Source organism: Colius striatus, unplaced genomic scaffold (genome assembly GCF_028858725.1).
Source record: "Colius striatus isolate bColStr4 unplaced genomic scaffold, bColStr4.1.hap1 scaffold_150, whole genome shotgun sequence".
NCBI classification, from domain to species: Eukaryota; Metazoa; Chordata; class Aves; order Coliiformes; family Coliidae; genus Colius; species Colius striatus.
In genome coordinates, this window is record NW_026908440.1 from 1 (window position 1) to 24,095 (window position 24,095).

General features: G+C 60.6%; 3 protein-coding genes across 5 annotated transcripts; 2 read left to right on the forward strand and 1 right to left on the reverse strand.

Moving 5' to 3' along the window:
* Nucleotides 1-38: 38 nt before the first annotated feature.
* LOC133629100 (ubiquilin-4-like) lies at nt 39-13,393 on the reverse strand (the record flags this gene model as incomplete). Its single annotated transcript, XM_062019761.1, has 10 exons — nt 13,211-13,393; nt 11,276-11,427; nt 7,555-7,757; nt 6,992-7,254; nt 5,753-5,911; nt 4,140-4,362; nt 2,517-2,656; nt 1,964-2,047; nt 1,378-1,493; nt 39-299 (listed from the first exon to the last, which is right to left on the reverse strand). Coding segments are annotated over exons 1-10 (1,754 nt in total), but the record flags the coding sequence as incomplete, so codon positions are not given.
* Nucleotides 13,394-14,778: 1,385 nt separating this feature from the next.
* LOC133629099 (ragulator complex protein LAMTOR2) lies at nt 14,779-17,179 on the forward strand. 2 transcript variants are annotated; one of them, XM_062019757.1, is made up of 4 exons: nt 14,779-14,909; nt 16,324-16,486; nt 16,607-16,696; nt 16,958-17,179. In XM_062019757.1, the coding sequence occupies exons 1-4, from the start codon at nt 14,842-14,844 to the stop codon at nt 17,012-17,014; spliced, it is 378 nt and encodes a 125-aa protein (XP_061875741.1). In that variant the 5' UTR covers nt 14,779-14,841; the 3' UTR covers nt 17,015-17,179. The 2 variants fall into 2 exon arrangements, with proteins under 2 accessions (XP_061875741.1, XP_061875742.1); XM_062019758.1 differs by lacking the exon at nt 16,607-16,696.
* A 676-nt stretch (nt 17,180-17,855) lies between these two features.
* On the forward strand, nt 17,856-23,416 carry LOC104552794 (ras-related protein Rab-25). 2 transcript variants are annotated; one of them, XM_062019759.1, is made up of 5 exons: nt 17,856-20,245; nt 21,147-21,342; nt 21,483-21,676; nt 21,843-21,923; nt 22,621-23,416. In XM_062019759.1, the coding sequence occupies exons 1-5, from the start codon at nt 20,206-20,208 to the stop codon at nt 22,749-22,751; spliced, it is 642 nt and encodes a 213-aa protein (XP_061875743.1). In that variant the 5' UTR covers nt 17,856-20,205; the 3' UTR covers nt 22,752-23,416. The 2 variants fall into 2 exon arrangements, with proteins under 2 accessions (XP_061875743.1, XP_061875744.1); XM_062019760.1 differs by lacking the exon at nt 21,843-21,923 and having other exon boundaries at nt 19,561-20,245.
* The last annotated feature ends 679 nt before the right edge of the window (nt 23,417-24,095 follow it).

The window sequence follows — 24,095 nt, forward strand, 5'->3', positions numbered from 1 at the left end:
AGGCTCTTACAATAGCCCCAGGAACCAGTCAGCCCAACCTCAACACAAAGCACCACACCAAGACAGACCCATTGGGCCAGGCCTTGCTCCTAGTTTGAGCCTGCAGTGGGCAGCTACGTACTTGGGAGCTTCCTCCAGCCAAGAGCTGGATCATCTGCTGCATCAGCTGCTGCTGGGGGGTCCCAGCCCCGGCTGGAGAGGCACTGGCCGGCGTCGACGCGGAGGGAACGGGGTTCTCCGGGATTGTGCTTCCTCCCGTGGAGGACGGGGGCATTCGGGGCATGCCGAAGGAGCCGAGGCTGGGGAGGAAGCAGAGTGTGCTCAGAGGGGTTATTGCCACTGCTGGGGGTCCCTGAGAGCAGGGCAGCAGTGAGCAGCAGCTCTGCCCAGTTGGTCCTCACTGAGGCACGTGGAAGCAAAGGATGGTGAGGGGTGGGAAGGGTCCTGCAGAGCTGCTGCAGCCACAGCTCCTGCTACAGCAGGTTCCCCTGGCTCAGGGTGCAAAGGAATGTGTCCAGGGGGGGTTGGGAAGCTCCTGAGAAGGAGCCTCCACACCCTCCCTGGGCAGCCTGGGCCAGGGCTCCCTCCCCTCAGCACCAAAGGACTTGCGCCTCCTGTGCCAGGGGCAGTTGCTGTGCTCCAGTTTGTGCCCATCACCCCTTGTCCTGGCACTGGCCCCAGCCTCTGACACCCACCCTTTAGGGGTTGATCAATAAGGTGCCCCTGAGCTCAGGCTTCTGTTCCCCAGGCTCAACAAGCCCCAGGGCTGCAGCCTTTCCTCCTCACACATGTTGCAGCCCCTCAGCATCTTGGCAGCCCTGCACTGGCCTCTCTGCAGCACTTCCCTGTCTCTCCTGAGCTGGGCAGCCCAGCCCTGGCCACAGGACTCCAGCTGAGGCCTCCCCAGCTCTGGCAGAGCACAGGGGCAGCACAAGCTCCCTGGCCCTGCTGCCCCCAACACAGCTACAGGACAGCTCTGTGTGTTAAACCAGCCACACTCTGGGAGCAGCAGTAACCCCCAGAGGCTCCCTGCCAGGGGCTGCAGAGCTCAGTGCCTGAGGCTGCAGCAGGACTTTGGGGCTGCACATCTCCCCCTGCTCTCCAGAGACAAAATTCCTCAGCTCAGCTGCTCCCCATTACCACAAACAAACAATGAGAGAGGGACCAAGTGGTTCCCAAACCTTTTACCCAAAATAAAGGCTCAAGTGCTCCCCACATGAAGAACAACCAGAAGTGCTCATTAGCTGCAGCTCTGAGGCCTGTGGCACAAGCAGAGGTAGTTGTGCCCAGGACAGTGCCCTGTGCACTGAATCAGCAGCAGGCTGTACCACTGTACCCACCTCTGCCCACAGGAACCCTCCCCAAAGCCCTTAGTACCTTGGCACTAGTCCTGGGGCCTCTGTCTGCAGCGTCTGGAGGCCCTGCTGGATCTGGAGGAGAGCCTGCATGGCACGGGGGTTGGTGAGGATGGACAGGGAGTCTGGGTTCTGCATCTGGGAACAAAGGCAGAGAGACACAGAGGTAGCATCCAGCAGGAGCTGCCCCAGCCACAGCAACCCACAGGTCTGGGCCCTCCCTCACGGCTGCAGAGACACTCGTGGAGTTCAGATCCAGTTTCCTACATGAACCAGGTGAAATGGGATTAGAAGAGGGACAACACACTTTTGGAATGGAAAAGGCTTTGACCTGAGTGAAGCAGCTGCCCTGACACAAGCAGCTGCTTTCATTCCTGTTGCAGTGACTGTTCCACACCAGGGTTTCAGGCAGCTGAACTGGTCTGATTTGAAGCCCATCTATAGGTGACTCAGAGGTAGATGGGCTTTGTCTAAAAGAGCCCTCTACCCTGTGCAACCCCCTTTCTTTCACAGCCCAGACCCCCCAAAGCCCACGTGCTTCCTGGTCCCCTTTGGCTGAGAGCTCTGGAGCCCATGAGAGCAGCACAGGGCCAGCGAGGGGCCTTTACCTGCTGCAGGAAGACAGGGAGCTGCAGGCGGAGCTGTTCCTGGAGCTGTGGATTCCCAGCAAAGAGGGGGACATTTACCATGATCTAGCAAGAGACAGCACATGGAGGGAGGGTCAGAGGGTTGCTGCCACTGGCTGTCAAACCCTATGAAGCTAAGCCATGAAGAACACGTCAGTCATGCCCCTCACTCCCTCCCTGGGCTTTCAACACCTTCCCCTGCTGATGGGGACTGAAGAGGGACAGCTCAGTTCCTGGCAGCAGTGCTGAACTTGGCCAGGGGCAAAGAGAAGCTCATTCCCATGTCCTTTGGAAAGCCATGGGTTTTGTTGGGGCTGTGCTAAGACACAGGGGTTCAGTACTGCCAATGCCTTCAGGCCACTGAGAAACACACCAAAGCCCTCCACTGCCCCAGCTCCCCAGGCTCTGCAGGAGGAACCACTCCAAGACAGGAGCAGACTGCACTGGAACCACTCCAAGCACAGCAGCAGACTGGTCTCCAGCACCCTGCTCATGGCCTGACTAACAAAGGAAAGATGATGGTCATGTTTTTTACCTGTGCTGCAAAGTCTGGGTTCTGGGCAAGAGTCTGCATCATGCTCCTCATGTAAGGGGCAGAGATCATGTTCTGCATCAGCTGAGGGTTTTCAGAGATCTGCTGCAGGAGGCCTTGCATCTCTGGGCTGTTAAACATCCCTGTGAGGGGAAAGGGAAGACAAGGACCCCTTAAAAGGCTGAGCAACCTCTGCACCACCTGAAATACAACGTGGCATTGACAGCAAGGCCTTGGCTTCCCACCTGGCCTGGGGTGGGTATTGCTGAGACAGCCACGGCAGCTCCACTCTGCCCTGCTCTCAGAAGCCCAGGATGGTGGGGGCTGGAAGGGCCCTGCAGAGCTGCTCCAGCCCAACCCCCTGCTACAGCAGGTTCCCCTCACTCAAGGGGCACAGGAACATGTCCTGGTGGGTTTGGGATCCTCCTGAGAAGGAGCCTCCACACTCTCCCTGGGCAGCCTGGGCCAGGGCTCCCTCCCCTCAGCACCAAAGCACTTGCTCCTCCTGGGCCAGGGGCACTGCCTGTGCTCCATCTCGTGTCTATTATCCCTTGTCCTGTTGCTGAACGCTACAGAGAACTCCACTGCACTCTCCCAGGCTGCAGAGATGTCGGAGTTCCCAAAGTAACCCCAGGTACACGTGAAGCAAACCGTCTGTGCTGGCAGCTGGGCTGGAACGGCTCATCTGGAGAGCAGGCACAGCCCGGCCCTCTGACGCCAGTGGGAAGCGCCCTGTGAGGGGGCTGGGCTGAGCTGTGGCTCCTCCCCCAGCACTGGCTGATTCACCAGAGGCTGAGCTGGCAGGCAGTGAGAGCTGGGCAGGCTGAGAGCTGGGCACAGAGGAACCTGCTGAGGGGCAGCAAGGGCAGAGTCCTGCAGCTGGGGAGGAACAAGCCCAGCAGCAGCCCAGGCTGGGGGTGAGCTGCTGGAGAGCAGCTCCAGGAGAGGGACCTGGCACTGCTGGGGGAGAACAAAGTGACCCTGAGCAGCAATGTGGGCTGGTGGGCAAGAAGCCAACGGCAGCCTGGGGGCAGCAAGAGAGTGTGGGCAGCAGGGCCAGGGAGCTTGTGCTGCCCCTGTGCTCTGCCAGAGCTGGGGAGGCCTCAGCTGGAGTCCTGTGGCCAGGGCTGGGCTGCCCAGCTCAGGAGAGACAGGGAAGTGCTGCAGAGAGGCCAGTGCAGGGCTGCCAAGATGCTGAGGGGCTGCAACATGTGTGTGAGGAGGAAAGGCTGCAGCCCTGGGGCTGTTGAGCCTGGGGAACAGAAGCCTGAGCTCAGGGGGATCTCAGCAATAGCTACAAATATCTAAAGGGTGGGTGTCAGGAGGTTGTGGCAGCACTTTGTTGTCTCCAGTGACACGATGAGGGTTGATGGACACAAGCTGGAACACAAGAAGTTCCATTTAAACCCAAGGAGCAAGTGCTTCGATGCTGAGCTGAGGGAGCCCTGGCCCAGGCTGCCCAGGGAGGGTGTGGAGGCTCCTTCTCAGGAGCTTCTCAACCCCACCTGGACACGTTCCTGTGCCCCCTGAGCCAGGGGAACCTGCTGTAGCAGGGGCTGGGGCTGCAACAGCTCTGCAGGGCCCTTCCCACCCCTCATGTTGGGATTCTCTGGCTCCATGACTCACCAGCCCCGATGCTGGCAGCGTTCAGCCCGAAGGGGTTGGACACGGTGGGTGGGCTCTGGGTGGTGGCTGAGCCCGTGCTGCCCTCGCTGGGTGCCTGGCTCTGGGAGGCTGCAGGGCTGGGGCTCCAGGGGTTGGGCAGAGGCTCCCTGTTCTCCGTCCGCAAGGGCTGGGAGCTGGAGCTGTCAGAGTTCCCCGCCAAGGATGAGAAAGGGTTGTTGCCAAACTAGGGAAAAAGGACAGAAACAAGAATAGGTGCAATCAGTTGGGCCCAGCAGAGGATGTCAGGCCAAGCCCAGCGTGGTATGGGCGAGGAACAGCCCATCACACTCATCCAGGCTGAGAATTTGCTGAACACATGCCATAAGGAGAGAGAAATGAACCATCAATTGCCTCCTGAAGGGTCTGTACCCCACAGCACACCCCCCTCAGAAAGAGCCCAGGCTCCAAAAGTGGCCACAGCCTTAGATTAAGCTCCCAAACACAGGGCTTTAAACCATGGATGTAAAACCTGCCAGCAGGTAATGCCAGACAGGAGGTGTCTGCACAGCCTTGTGCTGACAGAGCTGTGCTCACTGCTCTGCTGCTCCAGGCAGCTGGAGCCCAGCCAGCTCCACGCTGAGCTGACACTGTGCACCAGGGATGAGGCCACAGGGGCTGCACAGCAGCCTCCAGCCTGCTCAGGGGCACAGGAGCAAGAGCACAGCAGCCTCCAGCCTGCTCAGGGGCACAGGAGTGGACACAGCAGTCTCCAGACTGTCTGCACAGGGGCACAGGAGTGGACACAGCAGCCTCCAGCCTGTACAGGGGCACAGGAGTGAGCACAGTAGCCTCCAGTCTGCTCAGGGGCACAGGAGAGAGGACACAACAGCCCCCAGCCTGCACAGGACCAAGGGCACAGTAGCCCTCAGTCTGCATAGGGGCATAGGAGTGGGCACAGCAGCCCTCAGTCTGCATAGGGGCACAGGACTGTGCACAGCAGCCTCCAGACTGCACAGGAGCAAGGGCACAGCAGCCTCCAGTCTGCACAGGGGCACAGGAGTGGGCACAGCAGCCTCCAGACTGCAGAGGGGCACAGGAGTGGGCACAGCAGCCTCCAGCCTGCTCAGGGGCCTAGGAGAGAGGACACAGCAGCCCCCAGTCTGCACAGGACCAAGGGCACAGCAGCCCTCAGTCTGCATAGGGGCACAGGACTGTGCACAGCAGCCTCCAGACTGCACAGGAGCAAGGGCACAGCAGCCTCCAGTCTGCACAGGGGCCCAGGAGAGAGGACACAGCAGCCCCGAGTCTGCACAGGACCAAGGGCACAGCAGCCCTCAGTCTGCATAGGGGCATAGGAGTGGGCACAGCAGCCTCCAGCCTGCTGAGTGGCACAGGAGTGGGCACAGCAGCCCTCAGTCTGTCTAAGGGCCAGAGAAGGGGAAGAGAACACAGCAGCCTCCATCCTGCACAGGGGCAGAGGAGCGAGGGCAGGCCCTGTGCACCCAAGCATGGGAGGATGGAGGGGCCAGCCCCTGCAGGAGGTTCTGCTGCTGGGGCCAGGTCAGAGCAGCAGGGGAAGGAGAGGGAAGGGGCCCCTTCCTGTGCTCACCCCCCTCCCTGTGTGCAGCCCGTACCTGCTCCCTGGCTGCACTGAACATGGGCTCCTGGATGTCCGTGTACATGCGGCGCAGCGCGTTGTAGCCCCCTGGGATGCTCTCCAGGTTACTCAGGGCACGGTCCTGGTTCCTCATCATCTCCTGCATCATGGCAGGGTTTCGAGCCAATTCCATTGTCTGCCAGGAGGAGGGAAACAGGGAAAAGCTCAGCCCCAAACCTGCACCTCAGGAGATTGGAGTGGATTGAGAGGCTGGTAGTAACTCCATGCACTGAAAGAGTTAAATCTCAGCTCCCAGGAGGAGTGTGATTAAACCCATTTCACAGCCACAAAGCAGAGAGATCATTTATCCAAGGAAAGAGAGCCCAGGGATCCTGGCTCCTCCCATCCCTGCTCAGCTCTCCTCCTCCTCAACCTCCATTCAGCTGCATGAGATTGTTTTGCTTCTAAGGGGGCTGGAGACACCCAAACCTTGGACATCCCTCTGTTCCCACTCAAAGCTGCATTCAAAAACTGAGAAGGTGGAACAGATTGGATCCTTCCCACTTGGAAGAAATTCCCCCCTTTCCAGACTTCTGAAGGGTCTCCCCTGCAAAAGGAAATGTCCAGATCTCACTTGGAACCTCATGTGTGGCTGACAGAGAAGCAAAAGGCAGCTGGAAACGAGGCTCATTCAGCAACAACCCCAAAAGCCTCCTGACAAATCTTCCTGGGGGAACAGCAGAGTCCTGGCAAGGGCTGTTTAACACTCAGGCTCTTGCTCATCCCTTCTGCTTCCCTTCCAATCAGCCTTTGCTCTGGTCAGGGTCTTCTGTTCTGGGACTGCACAGAAAATCAACACTTCTGGGATCCTGGCCTAGGACTAATGATCTCTGCTGTCAGAGGCAGTGACATACTGACTGTGCAGCTCTGCAGTCTGCATCTGACCAGGAGAAACAAAAAGCTTCTGCAGCACCTTCACTCCTCTGAATCAGAAGAGGAGCCCTGTATGCAGCAGGCCAGGATGACCCCAGCATCCTCCCTGGGCCCACACATGATGGATTCAACAGCCCTGAGAGGGAGAGAAGAGTTGCAAGTACGTGGGCTGAGTAATCAGTATTCACATAACTCAGGACCACCATCTGTTTGTGGGGAGCTCACAGCAGAAGGAAGACAGCTCTAAAAATCCCTGATCTGGCATTCACACCCCCTCTGGAGAGTAAAGATAGGAGCTGGTCCACAGAGATGGCCCTGAGCAGGCCCTGGCCTGCTGCCTCACCTGTCTCATCAGCTCTGGGTTGTTCAGCATGTGGCTGATCTCTGGGTTTCGCTCCATCAGCTGCTGCATCTGGGGATTGGCCATGATCATCTGCCTCATGAGGTCAGGGTTAGACATCATGTTCTGCACCAAGGGGTTCTCCATGATCTGAGAAAGCATCTCAGGGTTGGACATCAGCTGGCGCTGCATCTGCTGCTGGAGCTCCATGAAGTTGGCAGAGCCCATGCCAAGGTTGCCCAGTCCAGTGATGCCACCAAAGCCAGCTGGAGAGGGAGAGAAGGGGAGAGCCAGTGACTGTGGGAAGCTGCACAAAAAGGCTGAGCACATCAGCTGAGCTGCACCCACACTCATCCAGGGGTACCCCACCTTCCCACAGCTCGGAGGGAGGGAGGATACACCCCCACACACTGCACTGAGGGCTCTGGCACCACCCCCAGCAGGGGAAGCGGCTCGTGCAGAGCCTGCAGCAGGCAGAGACAGCTCCAGGGCTCAAGAAGCCTGCCTCCTGGTCTGGTCTGAGCCATCCTCCTGCCATGCCAGCCCTGCTCTCAGCCCTCACTCACACAGGATGGAGGCAGCGCTGCCGGGGCCGCCGTCCCCGGGGCCTCCCGCGGTCCCTGTCCCGCTGCTCCGCCGGCCGCCCCCCGCCTCGGGAGCCGTGCTGCTGGATGTGGACGGCTGAGATGGGGCAGCAGGAGAGGAAGGGGTTGCAGTGGGGGCAGAAGCAGCATTGGGGGCAGAAGCAGCAGATGTTGAATCTTGGACCCTGCAAAGAAACAAAAGGAGGAGTGAAGTTCCCGAGCCGTGGCACAGGGAGCAGAGTCCCCGGAGATCACACAGGATGGTGGAACCCGCCTCCCACCCCGAGGCACAACAGCTCCTGCCACTTCAGCACAGCCCACACTGAATGGCCTGATGGGTTTCACCCTGAGCTGCCTCCAGCTCCACCTGGAATCACCCTGAACTCTTTCCCTCAGCCACATCCTTGAGCAACGGGTTTGCTCCAAACAGGAAAATCCTCCTGCTGCTCCTGCAGAAGCCACAGAGGTCACAGCAGGGCAGGGTAAACACCAGGCAGCTTCTTGCAGAGCCTCCCAGGCACTGAGTGTTCCCATCCGTGCTCCCAGGGGCAGAGCTGAACATCAGCTTTACTCTGCAGGCAGGGAAACTGAGGCATGAGGCAGCAGCACCTGTCCCATGGAGCTGCAGAGCATTTCTGGGCAGCTTGGCTACAAAGCCACACCTCTGAGCTGGATGAGGGGACAGAGGGCACCCTCAGTGAGTCTGCAGGTGACACCAAGCTGGGTGGAAGTGTGGATGTGCTTGAGGGTAGGGAAGCTCTACAGAGATCCAGACAGGCTGCATGGCTGGGCCAAGGTTAATGCCATGAGTGTCAATAAGGTCGAGTGTCATGCCCTGCCCTTGGGCCACAACCACCCCCAGTAGTGCTTTAGGCTTGGGGAGCAGTGGCTGGAAGCTGCCAGGCACAGAGGGACCTGGACTGTTGGTTGACAGCAGCTGAACATGAGCCAGCAGCATGCCCAGGTGGGCAGGAAGGCCAAGGCCACCCTGGCCTGGATCAGGAATGGTGTTGTCAGTGGGAGCAGGGAGCTGATTATTCCCCTGGACTCGGTGATGGGGAGGCTGCACCTTGAACCCTGTGTCCAGTTCTGGGCCCCTCCTCTGTGCTGGAGAGGATCCAGAGGCTGGGTTACCAAGCTGGGAAAGGATTTGGAGACATGTCTCAGATGAGGAAGGGCTGAGGGATCTGGGACTGTTGAGCCTGGAGAAAAGAAGGCTCAGGGGAGACCTTATTGCTCCCTACAACTACCTGAAAGGCAGCTGCAGCCAGGCTGGGGATGGGTCTGTTCTCCCTGGTAACAGGCAATGGAACAAGAGGAAACAGCCTCAAGTGTCACCAGGGGAGGCTCAGGCTGGATGTGAGGAGGAATTGCTTTGCTTCCAGGGCTGTCAGGCATTGGAAGGGGCTGCCCAGGAGTCACTGTCCCTGGAGGGGTTTCAGAGCTGGGTGGGTGTTGCACTGAGGGCAATGGGCTGGTGGGTGCTGGGGCTGGGACAGAGGCTGCACCCCATGAGCTCAAAGGTCTCTTCTAGATGAAACCATTCTCTGACTCTCTGCTGCTGGCTGGGCCTCACACACAAGGCTCCTCCATCCAACACCAGCTGCCTCCAGCCTCCTCTAACACACACATGCAGATACTGTGCCACAGGCCATGGAAAACCAGATGCTGGACACGAGCTTTATGGAGTGAACCAAACCCAGGCTCATCCCTTGCAATCCCAGTTCCTCCTTGGGATCTTTAAAGGAATGTGAAAGAGAACAATCAATGATCCCCTGAAGCATCTGCAGTCACAACAGTGAGTCCTGGGCTAGTGCTGAAGAGCTTTCACATGAAATTAGACCACAAAATCCCCTTTACTCACCTCAGATAATGCTGTTTGTAAAGAAGAACAAGAAGTCCTTGGTTGGTGGTGTATTTTCCAAACCAAGGATGATTCCTCTCTCTAACTCCCCTTCCTTTTTCACTCCAAAATGAAACCTGATGGTCCCTGTTGCCTTTTGCAGACTCACCTGCCTGCTGCTGAAAACCAGCAGCCACTGAGAGGGAGGGAACAAAGCAAGTAGGAAGTGGAACAAAAAAGGAAGAAGGAAGTTGGAGAGAGGTCACTTGGTTTCTCTCAGCACAGGAAGAGGTTGCAATGTCTTCTATGACTATTAGCAGGGGGAAAACAAATCAGCAAGCCAAGAGAGTTCTTGTTTGCTCTCTAAAGGGGTTCCCAGCACTGCAGCTTGCTGTGAGGGTAGCCCAGGGTGCAGACAGAGGCCTCCTGCAGGAGCTGACGATACATCTGCTTGTCTTTGTGAAAAAGAGGGGGGTGAGGGGAGGGAACAGCCCCAATCTTGACTAAGGCAGCTCCCTCAGGGGACAGCAGAACTGCACAACTGCACTGGGAGGCCAAGGAAGGGCTGCAAAGGCTGTCTGGGATCAAAGGATGATGCTGAGGAACAGCAACAGTGCCAAGAACAAGCTCCCTTGGCCAGCAGAGAGAAAAGCTTGACCCTGCAATCCTGCCTCCCCTTCTCAGGCTGAGCCACATGGTGCAGAGGGACATGAGTGAGCCATATTCCAGCTGGGAGGTACCCTGGGGGCTGCCCCAGGGCTGTGCCAAGCTGAGGCAGAGCACCCAGCCCTGCCCATGGAGACACACACGTGGGCACCACAGAGACCCTGCCCCATGGCACCCAGCCCCCAGCACAGGCTCAGGGCACAGCACAGGATGGGAAGTGAAAGAAAAACTGGGTGTTAGCTTCAGCACAAACTCATCAGGAAAGCAATTTCTGATAACAGCAACCTGTCTTGGTTACAGCTAGGATCAAGTTACATAGAACCAGAGAATCACATTGGTTGAAAAAGCCCTTGAAGCTGCTGCAGTCCCTGCCCTGGTCTCACCCTGCCCAGCCCAGCACTGACCCACAGCCCTCAGCAGCTCAGCTCCAGGGCTTTGGGATCCCTCCAGGGCTGGGCACTGCCCCAGCTCCCTGGGCAGCCTGGCACAGGGCTGACACCCCTCTCAGGAAAACAGTTCTGCCTCAGCTCCAGCCCCAGCCTCCCCTGGGGCAACCTGAGCCCATTTCCCCTTGTCCTATCACCCCCTGTTTGGCCCCTGCAGCCTGTCAGGGAGTGTCACAGAGAGTGCTGCTGGCTGCCCTCAGGCTCCTCTTCTCCAGCCTCAACACCCTCATTCCCTCAGCCCCTCCCCAGCACCCTTGTGCTCCAGCCCCTTTCTCAGCTCCACTGCCCAGCTCTGGCCACGCTGCAGCCCCTCAGTGTCCCTCTGGCAGTGAGTGAGGGGTCCATCCCACATGCTCCATCCAGGCTCTGCTTTGGCTGGGCACTCCCTCAGCTCCCTGGGCAGCCTGGGACAGGGGCTGACAACCCTCTCAGGGAAAAAAGTTCTTCCCCATCTCCAATCTAAACCTTTTAGATTTGAGTTCCAACAGGTTCTTTCAAGATGACTCAATGATACATGCTCTAAACACCCAGGAGCTGTGTTACAGAAGAGCTGATCCCCTGAGGCATGTGCCAGTAACACACAGAGCTGTGTAACCAGGGTGAGACAGTCCAAGAAGCAGCAGCCCCAGGGCTGCATGGCACAGCCATGGCAGAGCTCTCCTGCCCACTCACCACCACCAGAGGCACAAACCCTCCACCACTGGATATTTGCATCCCCCAGCCCCCTCCAGACCAAATCCCTTCTTACTTCTGCAGAGTCTTAATGACCAAGTGCACAGTCAGCCCATCTTTGATCCCGTGTTGATTCAACGTGTCTCCATCCTTCAGGATCTTCCCGGCAAAGATCAGAACCAGCTGATCCTGTTTGGCTTTAAACCTCCTGGAAATCTCTTCTTTGAACTGAAAAGCAAAGAAAAGTGTGTTTCAGGCAGAGGACTGAGGGCAGAAACATGGAGCCAGTGCTCCTGATCCCACCTGAGAGCCCTTCAGTACCTCACCCAGAAGGAGCTGGTGGAGGCACCAACTCAGGCATCAGCTGCTGGGGATGTCTGAGGCACCCAGGAAAAGGAAACCAAAGCAAAAGCGAGCTCTGCACTTACAGAACGAGGAGGGAGTGTCAAAAGAACAGAGCAATTGCCTCTAGAGGAGCTGAAGCTTTCCAAAGCAAGATCCAGTGTGCCTCTTAGCTCTAACCCAAGCACACTATTTATCCTCTGAACGACTGAACTGCTTCTGCTCACTGCATTTCTTTTTCCTAAGGAAAGCCCAACTCTGATTTAATACAGGACAGAGCTCCATGGAAAAGGGAACAATCCTTTATCAGCCAATGGAAAGAAACTAGGTCTCCTCTTTCTGCAGCCCTCTGAGCTCCCTCTGAGCCTGCCAGCCCACGGAAGGCAGACACCTCTTCCTCGCAGGATGGGCACCTGCCAGCCTGGCTGGGCACTCCCAAGGCCATTTGTGAGGGGGAAAAAGCCAGCCAGCCTTGCATTTGGCAGACACAAACTACTGGAGGTTCAGAGGGAAAGGCCAGGGGAGAAAGAGCAGCAGAGAAAGACCCATCCCAGGGACAGGTACCCTCACAACTGCTGGCTGGGAGAGCACAGCCCCGAGCCCCAGCTCAGCCTGGTCACCGTGCAGGAGGGAGCAGGAGGGCCCTGTCCCCCAGCCCCTGCCTGCCCCACGCCTCTGCTCCCCGGAGCTGCCCTCCAGGTCCTTCACACCGCAACCTCTTGCCCAGCACCGCGGGTCAGGGCCCATTTGTGAGCCAACACACCAAGAGCCGTGCCAAAGATGCCTCATCCCGGCGGGCAAACAGCTCCGACAGCGCCTGGGCCAGGCCTTCAGCAGCCTCCTCCCACTTGCCCGTGTCCTTGCGCCCTGCGAAGCTCCCTCGCAGAAGCAGCCACCCCTCCCTTACCCACAGCCGGGCTGATGGTGCCTTTCCTCTGCTCCATCCAACCTGCGCCCCAAAGACCTGCCCCGCTCCTCTCCCCCGAGGGATCCGCCTCCCTGCGCCCGGAGCCACCCCTCAACAGGCGGCTGCCTCCCTCCCTCCCTCCCCCTCTCACCGGCAGCCCCGCTCGCACTCCCCCGGCTCCGGCCCCCGCAGCATCCGTCCCGTTCCCGAGCAGCCCAGACCACGGGGCCGAGCCCCAGATTCCCCCCCGCACCCCGTCATCTCTCACCGCCTTCCCCATCCACGCCGAAGGCCCCTTCCCCACCTCCCCCTCCCCACAAAGCCGCCCCACAACGAGCGCGACAGCCACGGCCCCCGCCCGGGGTTACCCCGGGGACCACGTCTCCCCACACCGTCCCCATCCCCGCTGTCAGCTCCCCACTCGAAGCCCCCCCAGGCACCTGCTCTCCCCGTGCTCTCCCCGCTCGTCCAGGCCCGGCCCCCCGGAGCCCCCAGCCCGCCTCAGCTCCCCCCGTCCCCGCCCCACCTCCCGCGGCCCGGAGCTCGCCAAAAGTCCTCCAAGTCCCTCCGGCCGCAGCTCCAGCCCGCAGCCATGTTCCCCCGCTTCCCCGGCCCCTTCGCCGCCGCTCTAAAGTCCTGCCCCCGTCCCCCAAAGCCCCCGCCCGCGGCTCCCCGCCCCATCACCCCCCTCAGAGCCGCCCCCGCGCCCAGCCGCGGCCCCGGGGCCGGGCCCAGCCCCCCGCCCCCGCCCCCAACCCCCACCTCCCGCACGGAGGCGCCGTCCGCGATGACGATCTCCTCCTTGTCCTTGGGGGTCTTCACGGTGACGCGGATGAGGGCCCCGCCGGGGCCGCCCGGGGCCGCCTCGCCCTCCCCGCCGGGGCCGGACCCGCCGCCGCCGCTCGGCTCCGCCATCTTCGCCTCCCGCCCCGCCAGCCCGGGCCGCCAACAGAGGAGGGCGGTGCGCGCCGCGCCGTGCCGGAGCGCCGCCGCGGGGCCGACAGCGCCCTCTGGCGGCGCGGAGGATGGCTGCAGCGCCGGGGGGCGCAAGGGGGGTTTGGGGGGATTTTGGGGGGGTTTGGGGGGGTTTTGGGGATGAGCCGAGCGCAGCGGCTGCCGACCCGCAACCCTCCGGTAACCCGTTGGGCCCGCGGCCTCCCGTCAGCCCGGTCTGTCTTCGATAGCTGGAGTGGGTCTGCACGCCCCCCTTAGCTGGGTGCTGCCTGGATCCGTCCTGCACCCCCTTGTTATCCTGATCCATCCTGCACCCCCTCGTTACCTGGGTCCATCCTGCACCCCCCTTGTTGCCTGGATCCGTCCTGCACCCCCCTTGTTACCTGGGTCCATCCTGCACCCCCTCGTTACCTGGGTCCATCCTGCACCCCCCTTGTTACCTGGGTCCATCCTGCACCCCCCTTGTTATCCTGATCCATCCTGCACCCCCTTGTTACTCTGATCCATCCTGCACCCCCTTTTTGCCTGGATCCATCCTGCACCCCCCTTGTTATCCTGATCCATCCTGCACCCCCCTTGTTGCCTGGATCCGTCCTGCACCCCCCTCGTTACCTGGATCCATCCTGCACCCCCTTGTTACCTGGGTCCATTCTGCACCCCGTTGTTACCCTGATCCATCCTGCACTTGCTCAATAACTTGATCTAGTGATCTAGCCTGTACCCCCTTATTCACCTCCCTTGGTCACCTGGATCCATCCTGCACCCCCTCATTACCTGACTCCATCCTGCACCCCCTCGTTACCTGGGTCCATCCTGCACCCCCCTTGTTACCCTGATCCATCCTGCACCCTCCTTATTGCCTGGATCCATCCTGCACCATCCTTGTTACCTGGCTCCATCCTGCACCCCCTCGTTACCCAGATCCCACCCTGACACCCCGCTCCCATCAGCAGGCTGCATGCCCTTGCTGAGCTGGATCCATCCTGCAACCCCCATGTTACCTGGGTCCATCCTGCACCCCCCTTGTTACTCTGATCCATCCTGCACCCCCTTGTTACTCTGATCCATCCTGCACCCCCTTGTTAGCTGGCTCCATCCTGCACCCCCTCGTTACCCAGATCCCACCCTGACACCCCGCTCCCATCAGCAGCTGCACGCCCTTGCTGAGCTGGATCCATCCTGCACTCAGCCCCGCACCCGCGTCCTCCGTGCGCCCCCTCCCTTTGCAGCCTCCCTGCGGGCTGGGGCTGGAGCCCCCTCCCCTCATTCGGGCTCAGGGTGGGGAACGAGCCCCCGCTGCCACCCGCGGCCTGACCCAGCCCTCGGAGCCCTCGGAGCCGGCGCCTACAAGTCCCAGCGTGCCCCGGGCCGAGCATGGCCCCGCTGACGCGGCCGCGGCCTGGCGCCGCCATCGCCATCGCCCGAGCGGGGCCGCGGCCATGCTGCGCCCCAAAGCGCTGACGCAGGTGCTGAGCCAGGCCAACACCGGCGGGGTCCAGAGCACCCTGTGAGTAGCGGCCGAGAGGGCTGCTGGAAATGCCCGCTCACACCCCGGGAGGGTCCTGCCAGGGGGGTTTGTGCGGTGCTGGTGCGGTGCTGGTGCTGTGCTGGTGCTGTGCGGTGCTGTGCTGGTGCTGTGCGGTGCTGGTGCTGTGCTGGTGCTGTGCTTGTGTTGTGCTGGTGCTGTGCAGTGCTGTGCTGGTGCTGTGCGGTGCTGGTGCTGTGCTGGTGCTGTGCGGTGCTGGTGCTGTGCTGGTGCTGTGCAGTGCTGTGCTGGTGCTGTGCGGTGCTGGTGCTGTGCTGGTGCTGTGCAGTGCTGTGCTGGTGCTGTGCGGTGCTGGTGCTGTGCTGGTGCGGTGCTGGTGCTGTGCGGTGCTCTGCTGTGCTCGTGCTGTGCTGGTGCTGTGCAGTGCTGGTGCTGTGCTGGTGCTGGTGCTGTGCTGGTGCTGTGCTGTGCTGGTGCTTTGCTGTGCTGGTGCTTTGCTGTGCTGGTGCTGTGCTGTGCAGTGCTGGTGCTGTGCTGTGCAGTGCTGGTGCTGTGCTGGTGCTGTGCTGTGCAGTGCTGGTGCTGTGCTGGTGCTGTGCTGTGCAGTGCTGTGCTGTGCTGGTGCTTTGCTGGTGCTTTGCTGTGCTGGTGCTGTGCAGTGCTGGTGCTGTGCAGTGCTGTGCTGTGCAGTGCTGGTGCTGTGCTGGTGCTGTGCTGTGCAGTGCTGTGCTGTGCTGGTGCTTTGCTGGTGCTTTGCTGTGCTGGTGCTGTGCAGTGCTGGTGCTGTGCAGTGCTGGTGCTGTGCTGTGCAGTGCTGGTGCTGTGCTGGTGCTGTGCTGTGCAGTGCTGTGCTGTGCTGGTGCTTTGCTGGTGCTTTGCTGTGCTGGTGCTGTGCAGTGCTGGTGCTGTGCAGTGCTGGTGCTGTGCTGTGCAGTGCTGGTGCTGTGCTGGTGCTGTGCTGTGCAGTGCTGTGCTGTGCTGGTGCTTTGCTGGTGCTTTGCTGTGCTGGTGCTGTGCAGTGCTGGTGCTGTGCAGTGCTGGTGCTGTGCTGTGCAGTGCTGGTGCTGTGCTGGTGCTGTGCTGTGCAGTGCTGTGCTGTGCTGGTGCTTTGCTGGTGCTTTGCTGTGCTGGTGCTGTGCTGTGCTGGTGCGGTGCTGGTGCTGTGCGGTGCTGGTGCTGTGCAGTGCTGGTGCTGTGCGTGGAGCACAGGGCTTGCTCACAGCCCTGCAGCTGCAACAGCATGCAGCCCCTGCAGCGCTGCATGGCACCGCGGCCACCCTGGGGCTTCCTGGCTTTGAACCCCCCCAAAATCCCCTGCAGACCTGGGGTGCCCTGGCAGCAGCGCTGGGCTGCTGGGGGTTGCTCTACCCTCTGGCACCACCATGGGGTTTGGTGCCCCACTGGGCACCATTTCACCCCCACGTCTCGTTTGCAGGCTCCTGAACAACGAGGGCTCCCTGCTCGCCTACTCAGGCTACGGCGACACCGATGCCAGGGTCACCGCTGCCATCGCCAGCAACATCTGGGTGGCCTACGACAAGAACGGGCACCAGGCTTTCAATGAAGACAACCTCAAGTTCATCCTCATGGACTGCATGGTAACGTGGGGCTGGGGGCTGCCCTCCCCTCCCCTGGGCGCTGCTGTGGCTCTGGGGGGGTCCCCTGGGACCTTGCCAGGCTTTGGGGGCGTGATGAGGTGCTGTTTCTCCCTCGGGCAGGAGGGGCGAGTGGCCATCACGCGGGTGGCAAACCTGCTGCTCTGCATGTACGCCAAGGAGACGGTGGGATTCGGGATGCTGAAGGCCAAGGTAATGCTGGGTGGGGGGCTGCAGAGCTGCATCCCAGCTGTGGGGCTGGGAAAGAGGAGGATGAAGATGGGAGTGGTGGAGGAAGCTGCTGTGCCTGGGACGCCTCTTTCCTCACTGTCCTGTCCCCTGTGGCAGCCCAGGCTCTGCACCACACTTTGGGAGGCTCCAAAACAAAGCATCAATGACAATAAGCAGGAGTGGGGAGGTGGGCACAGGCTGTAAACCCCCCTGGGCACTGCTCACACCTCTCTCTGCTCACAGGCACAGGCGCTGGTCCAGTACCTGGAGGAGCCGCTCACGCAGGTGGCCGCATCCTGAGCGTGGGGCTGAGGGGCTCGTGCAAAGACCCTTCACTCTGACACCATCACTGGTGTGGGTGGGGGGCAAATGGCCCCGTGGGCGTCCTGGAGCTGAGAAATAAGGTGTGGGGAACAAACAAGCTGGGGGAAGGGATGAATAAAAGCGGTTTTGATGCTTGTGTCATTTTGTGTCTCTTGGGAGTAAAAGTCAAGAGTCCGAGGGGGTTATTAAGCACTGAACAGGGTGCTGAGATCCCAAAGCCCTGGAGCTGAGCTGCTGAGGGCTGTGGCTCAGTGCTGGGCTTGGATTTGGTGGTCTTAAAGGTCCTTTCCAACCATAATGATTCAGTGGCAGGGGGTTATTAAGCACTGAACAGGCTGCCCAGGGGGCTGGGATCCCAAAGCCCTGGAGCTGAGCTGCTGAGAGCTGTGGCTCAGTGCTGGGCGTGGATTTGGTGGTCTTAAAAGTCCTTTCCAACCATAATGACTCAGTGGCAGGGGGTTATTAAGCACTGAACAAGCTGCCCAGGGGGCTGGGATCCCAAAGCCCTGGAGCTGAGCTGCTGAGGGCTGTGGCTCAGTGCTGGGCGTGGATTTGGTGGTCTTAAAGGTCCTTTCCAACCATAATGATTCAGTGGCAGGGGGTTATTAAGCACTGAACAAGCTGCCCAGGGGGCTGGGATCCCAAAGCCCTGGAGCTGAGCTGCTGAGAGCTGAGCTGCTGAGAGCTGTGGCTCAGTGCTGGGTGTGGATTTGGTGGTCTTAAAGGTCCTTTCCAACCATAATGATTCAGTTGCAGGGGGTTATTAAGCACTGAACAGGCTGCCCAGGGGGCTGGGATCCCAAAGCCCTGGAGCTGAGCTGCTGAGAGCTGTGGCTCAGTGCTGGGGGTGGATTTGGTGGTCTTAAAGGTCCTTTCCAACCATAATGATTCAGTTGCAGGGGGTTATTAAGCACTGAACAGGCTGCCCAGGGGGCTGGGATCCCAAAGCCCTGGAGCTGAGCTGCTGAGGGCTGTGGCTCAGTGCTGGGCGTGGATTTGGTGGTCTTAAAGGTCCTTTCCAACCATAATGATTCAGTGGCAGGGGGTTATTAAGCACTGAACAGGCTGCCCAGGGGACTGGGATCCCAAAGCCCTGGAGCTGAGCTGCTGAGGGCTGTGGCTCAGTGCTGGGCTTGGATTTGGTGGTCTTAAAGGTCCTTTCCAACCATAATGATTCAGTGGCAGGGGGTTATTAAGCACTGAACAGGCTGCCCAGGGTGCTGGGATCCCAAAGCCCTGGAGCTGAGCTGCTGAGGGCTGTGGCTCAGTGCTGGGCGTGGATTTGGTGGTCTTAAAGGTCCTTTCCAACCATAATGATTCAGTGGCAGGGGGTTATTAAGCACTGAACAGGCTGCCCAGGGGGCTGGGATCCCAAAGCCCTGGAGCTGAGCTGCTGAGAGCTGTGGCTCAGTGCTGGGCGTGGATTTGGTGGTCTTAAAGGTCCTTTCCAACCATAATGATTCAGTGGCAGGGGGTTATTAAGCACTGAACAGGCTGCCCAGGGGGCTGGGATCCCAAAGCCCTGGAGCTGAGCTGCTGAGGGCTGTGGCTCAGTGCTGGGGGTGGATTTGGTGGTCTTAAAGGTCCTTTCCAACCATAATGATTCAGTGGCAGGGGGTTATTAAGCACTGAACAGGCTGCCCAGGGAGCTGGGATCCCAAAGCCCTGGAACTGAGCTGCTGAGGGCTGTGGCTCAGTGCTGGACATGGATTTGGTGGTCTTAAAGGTCCTTTCCAACCATAATGATTCAGTGGCAGGGGGTTATTAAGCACTGAACAGGCTGCCCAGGGTGCTGGGATCCCAAAGCCCTGGAGCTGAGCTGCTGAGAGCTGTGGCTCAGTGCTGGGTGTGGATTTGGTGGTCTTAAAGGTCCTTTCCAACCATAATGATTCAGTGGCAGGGGGTTATTAAGCACTGAACAGGCTGCCCAGGGGACTGGGATCCCAAAGCCCTGGAGCTGAGCTGCTGAGGGCTGTGGCTCAGTGCTGGGCTTGGATTTGGTGGTCTTAAAGGTCCTTTCCAACCATAATGATTCAGTGGCAGGGGGTTATTAAGCACTGAACAGGCTGCCCAGGGTGCTGGGATCCCAAAGCCCTGGAGCTGAGCTGCTGAGGGCTGTGGCTCAGTGCTGGGTGTGGATTTGGTGGTCTTAAAGGTCCTTTCCAACCATAATGATTCAGTGGCAGGGGGTTATTAAGCACTGAACAGGCTGCCCAGGGGGCTGGGATCCCAAAGCCCTGGAGCTGAGCTGCTGAGAGCTGTGGCTCAGTGCTGGGTGTGGATTTGGTGGTCTTAAAGGTCCTTTCCAACCATAATGATTCAGTGGCAGGGGGTTATTAAGCACTGAACAGGCTGCCCAGGGGGCTGGGATCCCAAAGCCCTGGAGCTGAGCTGCTGAGGGCTGTGGCTTTAAGACCAAATGGTGGTCTTAAAGGTCCTTTCCAACCGTAATGATTCAGTGACAGGAGGAGCCGGGGGTGCAACGTGCCACCAGCCTGGGGTAAAACAGGGCAGGGGCTGCGAGGGGGAGCAGAGCCCAGCCCTTCCTCAGCGCTGCCCGGCGGCGTTGGGGGCCCGGGGGCTGTTGCCCAGTTTCCCCGGCTTGCACACGATGGCAGCAGAGGCGAGGAAAGGCGCCGGGTCCGTGTCCCGCGGCTGCTCCTGCCCCGCGCTCCCGGCGCCGGCTCCTCCTCCGCCCGTCCCGTGACGGTCCCAGGGGTGACATTTACCTGCCCAACCTGCGCCGCGACACCCGGCCGGTTCCTCCCCTCCGCTCCCGGCCTCGCCCGCACCCTCCGACACGCACGGCCTCGCCTTGCCGCCCGGGACCCTGCTCAGCACCCCCGGGACCCCGCTCAGCACCCCCCGCACCCCGCTCAGCACCCCCCGCGCCCCGCTCCGCACCCCCCGCACCCGGCTCCGCACCCCCCGCGCCTCTCTCTGCACCCCCCGCACCCCGCTCCGCACCCCCCGCACCCCGCTCAGCACCCCCCGCACCCGGCTCAGCACCCCCCGCACCCGGCTCAGCACCCTCCGCGCCCCGCTCCGCACCCTCCGCACCCCGCTCGCTCCCTTCCTGGGACGAAACTTTGTCCCTTGTCGCCGTCGCTCGGCCGCCGGCCCCGCTCCGGGCTGCCAGGGGAAGGAGGAAACCCGGCGGCGGCGACATGGGCAGTGCCGAGGAGGATTATAACTTTGTCTTCAAAGGTGAGTCCCGGGCTGGACGTGGATCCTCCTTTCCCCCCATTCCGGGGCTTGCAGGAAGGGAATTCGAGTGTTTTCCCCTCCCCTGTCCCAAACTGGGGGTGTTGCTGCCCGTCCCCGCAGCTCTGGTGTGTGGATGTGTCAGCGAGCCGGGGAGGTCGGGGTAGGGGGGTGAGTGGTGGTGGGTGAGCTGTGGGACAGCGGGTTGAGCTGCTGGGACACGGTGGGGGCTGAGGCTGAGACACAAATGGGGTGTGAGCCCGTTAACCCCCGTGTTTCAAAGGCATTCTGCTGCAGGTGGCACATGCAGAGGGTCAAAGCTGGTCTGAAGACACAGGGGCACAGCCTTATGCCCCCCCCAGCTTGAGCTCCTCAGGAGCAGGGACCCAGCATCCTGTGTCTGCCAGGTGCTACCAGCCAACAGACCCCTCAGCAGAGATGGTCCAGCTCCAGCATGAAGCCAGTGCTGGGTGCCCACTGCAGCAGGGTGCCCACTGCAGCAGGGTGCCCTGGGGCTTGCCAATGTCCTCTCCTGTTCTGGTTGCCCAGAGCTTGGTAACTGTGACTCCCCCCAGCAGCACAGAGGCCATTGCAGCAGAAGGGGGAGTGTGGCTGGGTTCAGCTGAGGTGGCTCAGCTGTGCTTGAGGGGCTGAGAGCTCCTGACATGGGGATGGGACCCCTGTTTGCTGAAGGACTGACTGTGCTGGGTGTAATACTGGGGCTACCAGGCAATGAGGGACACCCATGCCCCCTGTGCCAGCAGCTGGGGCAGTCCAAAGCAACGAGCTGCTGGCTGCCCCTGGCTCAGGGCAGAAAGGGGTTGTGTGAATTCCTGTGTGTGTCTGGCACCAACCCTCTCCCCTCCTCCCCAGCTCCAGTGGCCTTTCTCCCTTCTTTCCACAGTTGTCCTGATTGGGGAGTCTGGGGTGGGTAAAACCAACTTACTCTCCCGCTTCACCCGCAACGAGTTCAACCACGACAGCCGCACCACCATCGGCGTGGAGTTCTCCACCCGCACCATCCTGGTGGGAGATGCCATGGTGAAGGCTCAGATCTGGGACACAGCCGGGCTGGAGCGCTACCGTGCCATCACCTCTGCGTAAGCATAGGGAGGAGCCCCCCAGAATCAAAGCTCCCTCTGGCACCTGGCTGGTGATACCCTTGTGGTGGAGCCCCACGGGTGAGGATGCTGCAGGGGGGGTGTCTGGAGAGTGGGGTGATAGTGAGCTTCTCCCATAGGTATTACCGGGGAGCTGTTGGTGCTCTGGTTGTCTTTGACATCACCAAGCACCAGACATATGACGTGGTGGATCGCTGGCTGAAGGAGCTGTACGACCACGCTGAGGCCAGCATCGTTGTCATGCTGGTGGGAAACAAGACTGACCTGGCCCAGGCTCGGGAGGTGCCCATGGAGGAGGCAAAAATGTTTGCAGGTACGAGCTGGTACCTTGCCATGGGGCTGGTGGCTGGGGAACACTCCCTGATAGCAGAGACCCACATCGATGTGGGCACCTGGACATCCCTGAAGAGGCTCCAAAATGCAGCTGTGCCCTGGGGTCTGCATCATCTTGGGGGGGGGGGGGTCTCCTCTCATTGCAGACAACAATGGGCTGCTGTTTGTGGAGACCTCAGCGCTGGACTCCACCAACGTCGAGCAGGCTTTTGAGACCATCCTGAAGGGTACAGCCTTGTCCTGGGGGGTCCCTCAGCAGGGTGCAGGGCTGGGCAGAGGAGGTGCAGCCTGTGTCTCCTCTGCTCTGCTCCACCTGAGCTCTTTGGGGCTGGTTTCGGTGTTGTCTTTCTGGCTGGTTTGGTTTCCGGTCTTTAGTGCTGGGTGTTTCTCTCTCCACACCCCGTGGCTTTGCTCTCGTGGCCTCTGGGCATCCCCAAAGCCCCAGGACTCCTTCTCCCCCTGTAATCCCCTCTGTCCCTTCCTGTTGTCCCAAGCTCCTGACTCAACATCTCCCGGCGCCGCTGGCTGTGAGGACCTGGGGGACTGGGAATTAGAGAGGGGTGATGCAGGTCAGGAAGCATCTCTCCAGGAAGGGCAGCCAGGAGGTGTGCCAGGCTGTGCCAGGCCAGGCTGTGCCATGCTATGCCAAGCCAGCCCAGCCAGCTGCCAGCCCCAGCATGGGGTGAAGTACTAATCCCAGGTTGGGCAAGAGGAAATTGCCTCAGCACAGGGTGTTCCCCAGGCACTGTGGGGATGTAACTCGGGGGAGCTGATCCCTTCTCACCTCTTGTCTCATCCCCTTTGCTGCATAAAGGAAAGGAGAAGCCAAGTAGGGGCTCTGCAGGCTCCTAGGTGCCCTTGCTTCCCCATGGAGCTGACACACAGATACCCCCCCTCCCAACCCCCACACCTCTTGTTTTGCAGAGATCTTCCAAAAAGTGCAGCAGCAGAAGCAGAGGAGCAGCCAGAGCAACACGGTGTCACTCAGCAGCGAGAGCCCCGAGAGCACAGCCCCGGCGCAGGCAGAGAAGCGCCCGTGCTGCGTGGCCCTCTGAGCTGCCAGCCCCATGGGAAGCCCCCAGGGACCCCCACAGCCTCGGGACATGCCAGTGGCATAGAGCTGGGTCTAGCCTGGTGCCACCCAGCCTGCAGGGCCACCCTGTCCTGGGGCAGTGGGGACCAGCAGCCCGGACAGTGGCCAAATTCTGCCATAAAGGGTGAGAAGCACCAGTACCAGGAGCTCTCCTCTGTCTGCCTCGTTTGTGCCAGGCCCTGATTAGCATCACTGGACCTCCCAGGGACCTCCCAGCCCCTCCAGGCTGAGACACCCCGAGGCACTGCTGGGGAAAGAGCCAGGAGGCTCTGGCCAGGATGGTGCCAGCAATGGGAGGCTCTCCAACTGTGTCTGGCCATGGAGTTCCTCCTGTAGGGCCACCCCATGCCATGCACTGGGGATGTAGTTGTCCCCTCAGGTCTCTGTCTCCACAAAAGACTGCTCATGGGTTGTCCCAAACCCTAAGGAGTGATGTGGCAGCACCCAGCCCTTGGCCCACCTCTGTCATCACCCCAGAAGTGGGACAAGCGTGATGGCAAGACCCAGCAAAGGTCCCTCCTGCCTGCACAGGATGAGGCTCAGGGCAGAGCTCGGTGTGAGGGGCCTGGGAGCAGCTCCCTGTCAGGCCCAAGGGTGACACAATCATTAAAGGACTTGTGAAATGCAGCTTTGCTGAGCTGGAATTCCTCTGTGGTCCCATCCCCTGGTCCCCACCTCCATGACATGCTGGAGATCGTGGCCACTCATGTGGCTCAGCCCAAAGCTGTGGGTCCCCCGTGTCCCCTCTCACCCTGAATGCACAGTCCCCCTGTGCCACCTCTCAGCCTGATGCTGTGGTCCCCCTGTGCCCCCTCCCAGCCTGAATGCACAGTCCCCCTGTGCCACCTCTCAGCTTGAATGCACAGTCCCCCTGTGCCACCTCTCAGCCTGATGCTGTGGTCCCCCTGTGCCCCCTCCCAGCCTGAATGCACAGTCCCCCTGTGCCACCTCTCACCCTGAATGCACAGTCCCCCTGTGTCCCCTCTCACCCTGAATGCACAGTCCCCCTGTGCCACCTCTCAGCCTGATGCTGTGGTCCCCCTGTGCCCCCTCCCAGCCTGAATGCACGGTCCCCCTGTGCCCCCTCCCAATCTGAATCCATTGGGATTCTCTGTGCCCCCTCCCAGCCCGATGCCACAGCCCCTGTGTGCCCCCTCCCAGCCTGATGCCACAGCCCCTCTGTGCCCCCTCCCAGCCTGATGCTACAGCCCCTCTGTGCCCCCTCCCACCCCGATGCCGCAGCCCCTCTGTGCTCCCTCCCAGTCTCATGCCACAGCCCCTCTGTGCCCCCTCCCAGCCTGATGCT

Bases quoted from the DNA above. Each gene is read 5' to 3' on its own strand.
- LOC133629099 (XM_062019757.1), top strand. From the start codon at position 14,842: ATGCTGCGCCCCAAAGCGCTGACGCAGGTGCTGAGCCAGGCCAACACC. The intron at 16,487-16,606 runs GTAACGTGGGGC...TCCCTCGGGCAG, and splicing joins TCATCCTCATGGACTGCATG to GAGGGGCGAGTGGCCATCAC. The intron at 16,697-16,957 runs GTAATGCTGGGT...CTCTGCTCACAG, and splicing joins TCGGGATGCTGAAGGCCAAG to GCACAGGCGCTGGTCCAGTA.
- LOC104552794 (XM_062019759.1), top strand. From the start codon at position 20,206: ATGGGCAGTGCCGAGGAGGATTATAACTTTGTCTTCAAAG. The intron at 20,246-21,146 runs GTGAGTCCCGGG...TTCTTTCCACAG, and splicing joins TTATAACTTTGTCTTCAAAG to TTGTCCTGATTGGGGAGTCT. The intron at 21,924-22,620 runs GTACAGCCTTGT...CTTGTTTTGCAG, and splicing joins TTTTGAGACCATCCTGAAGG to AGATCTTCCAAAAAGTGCAG.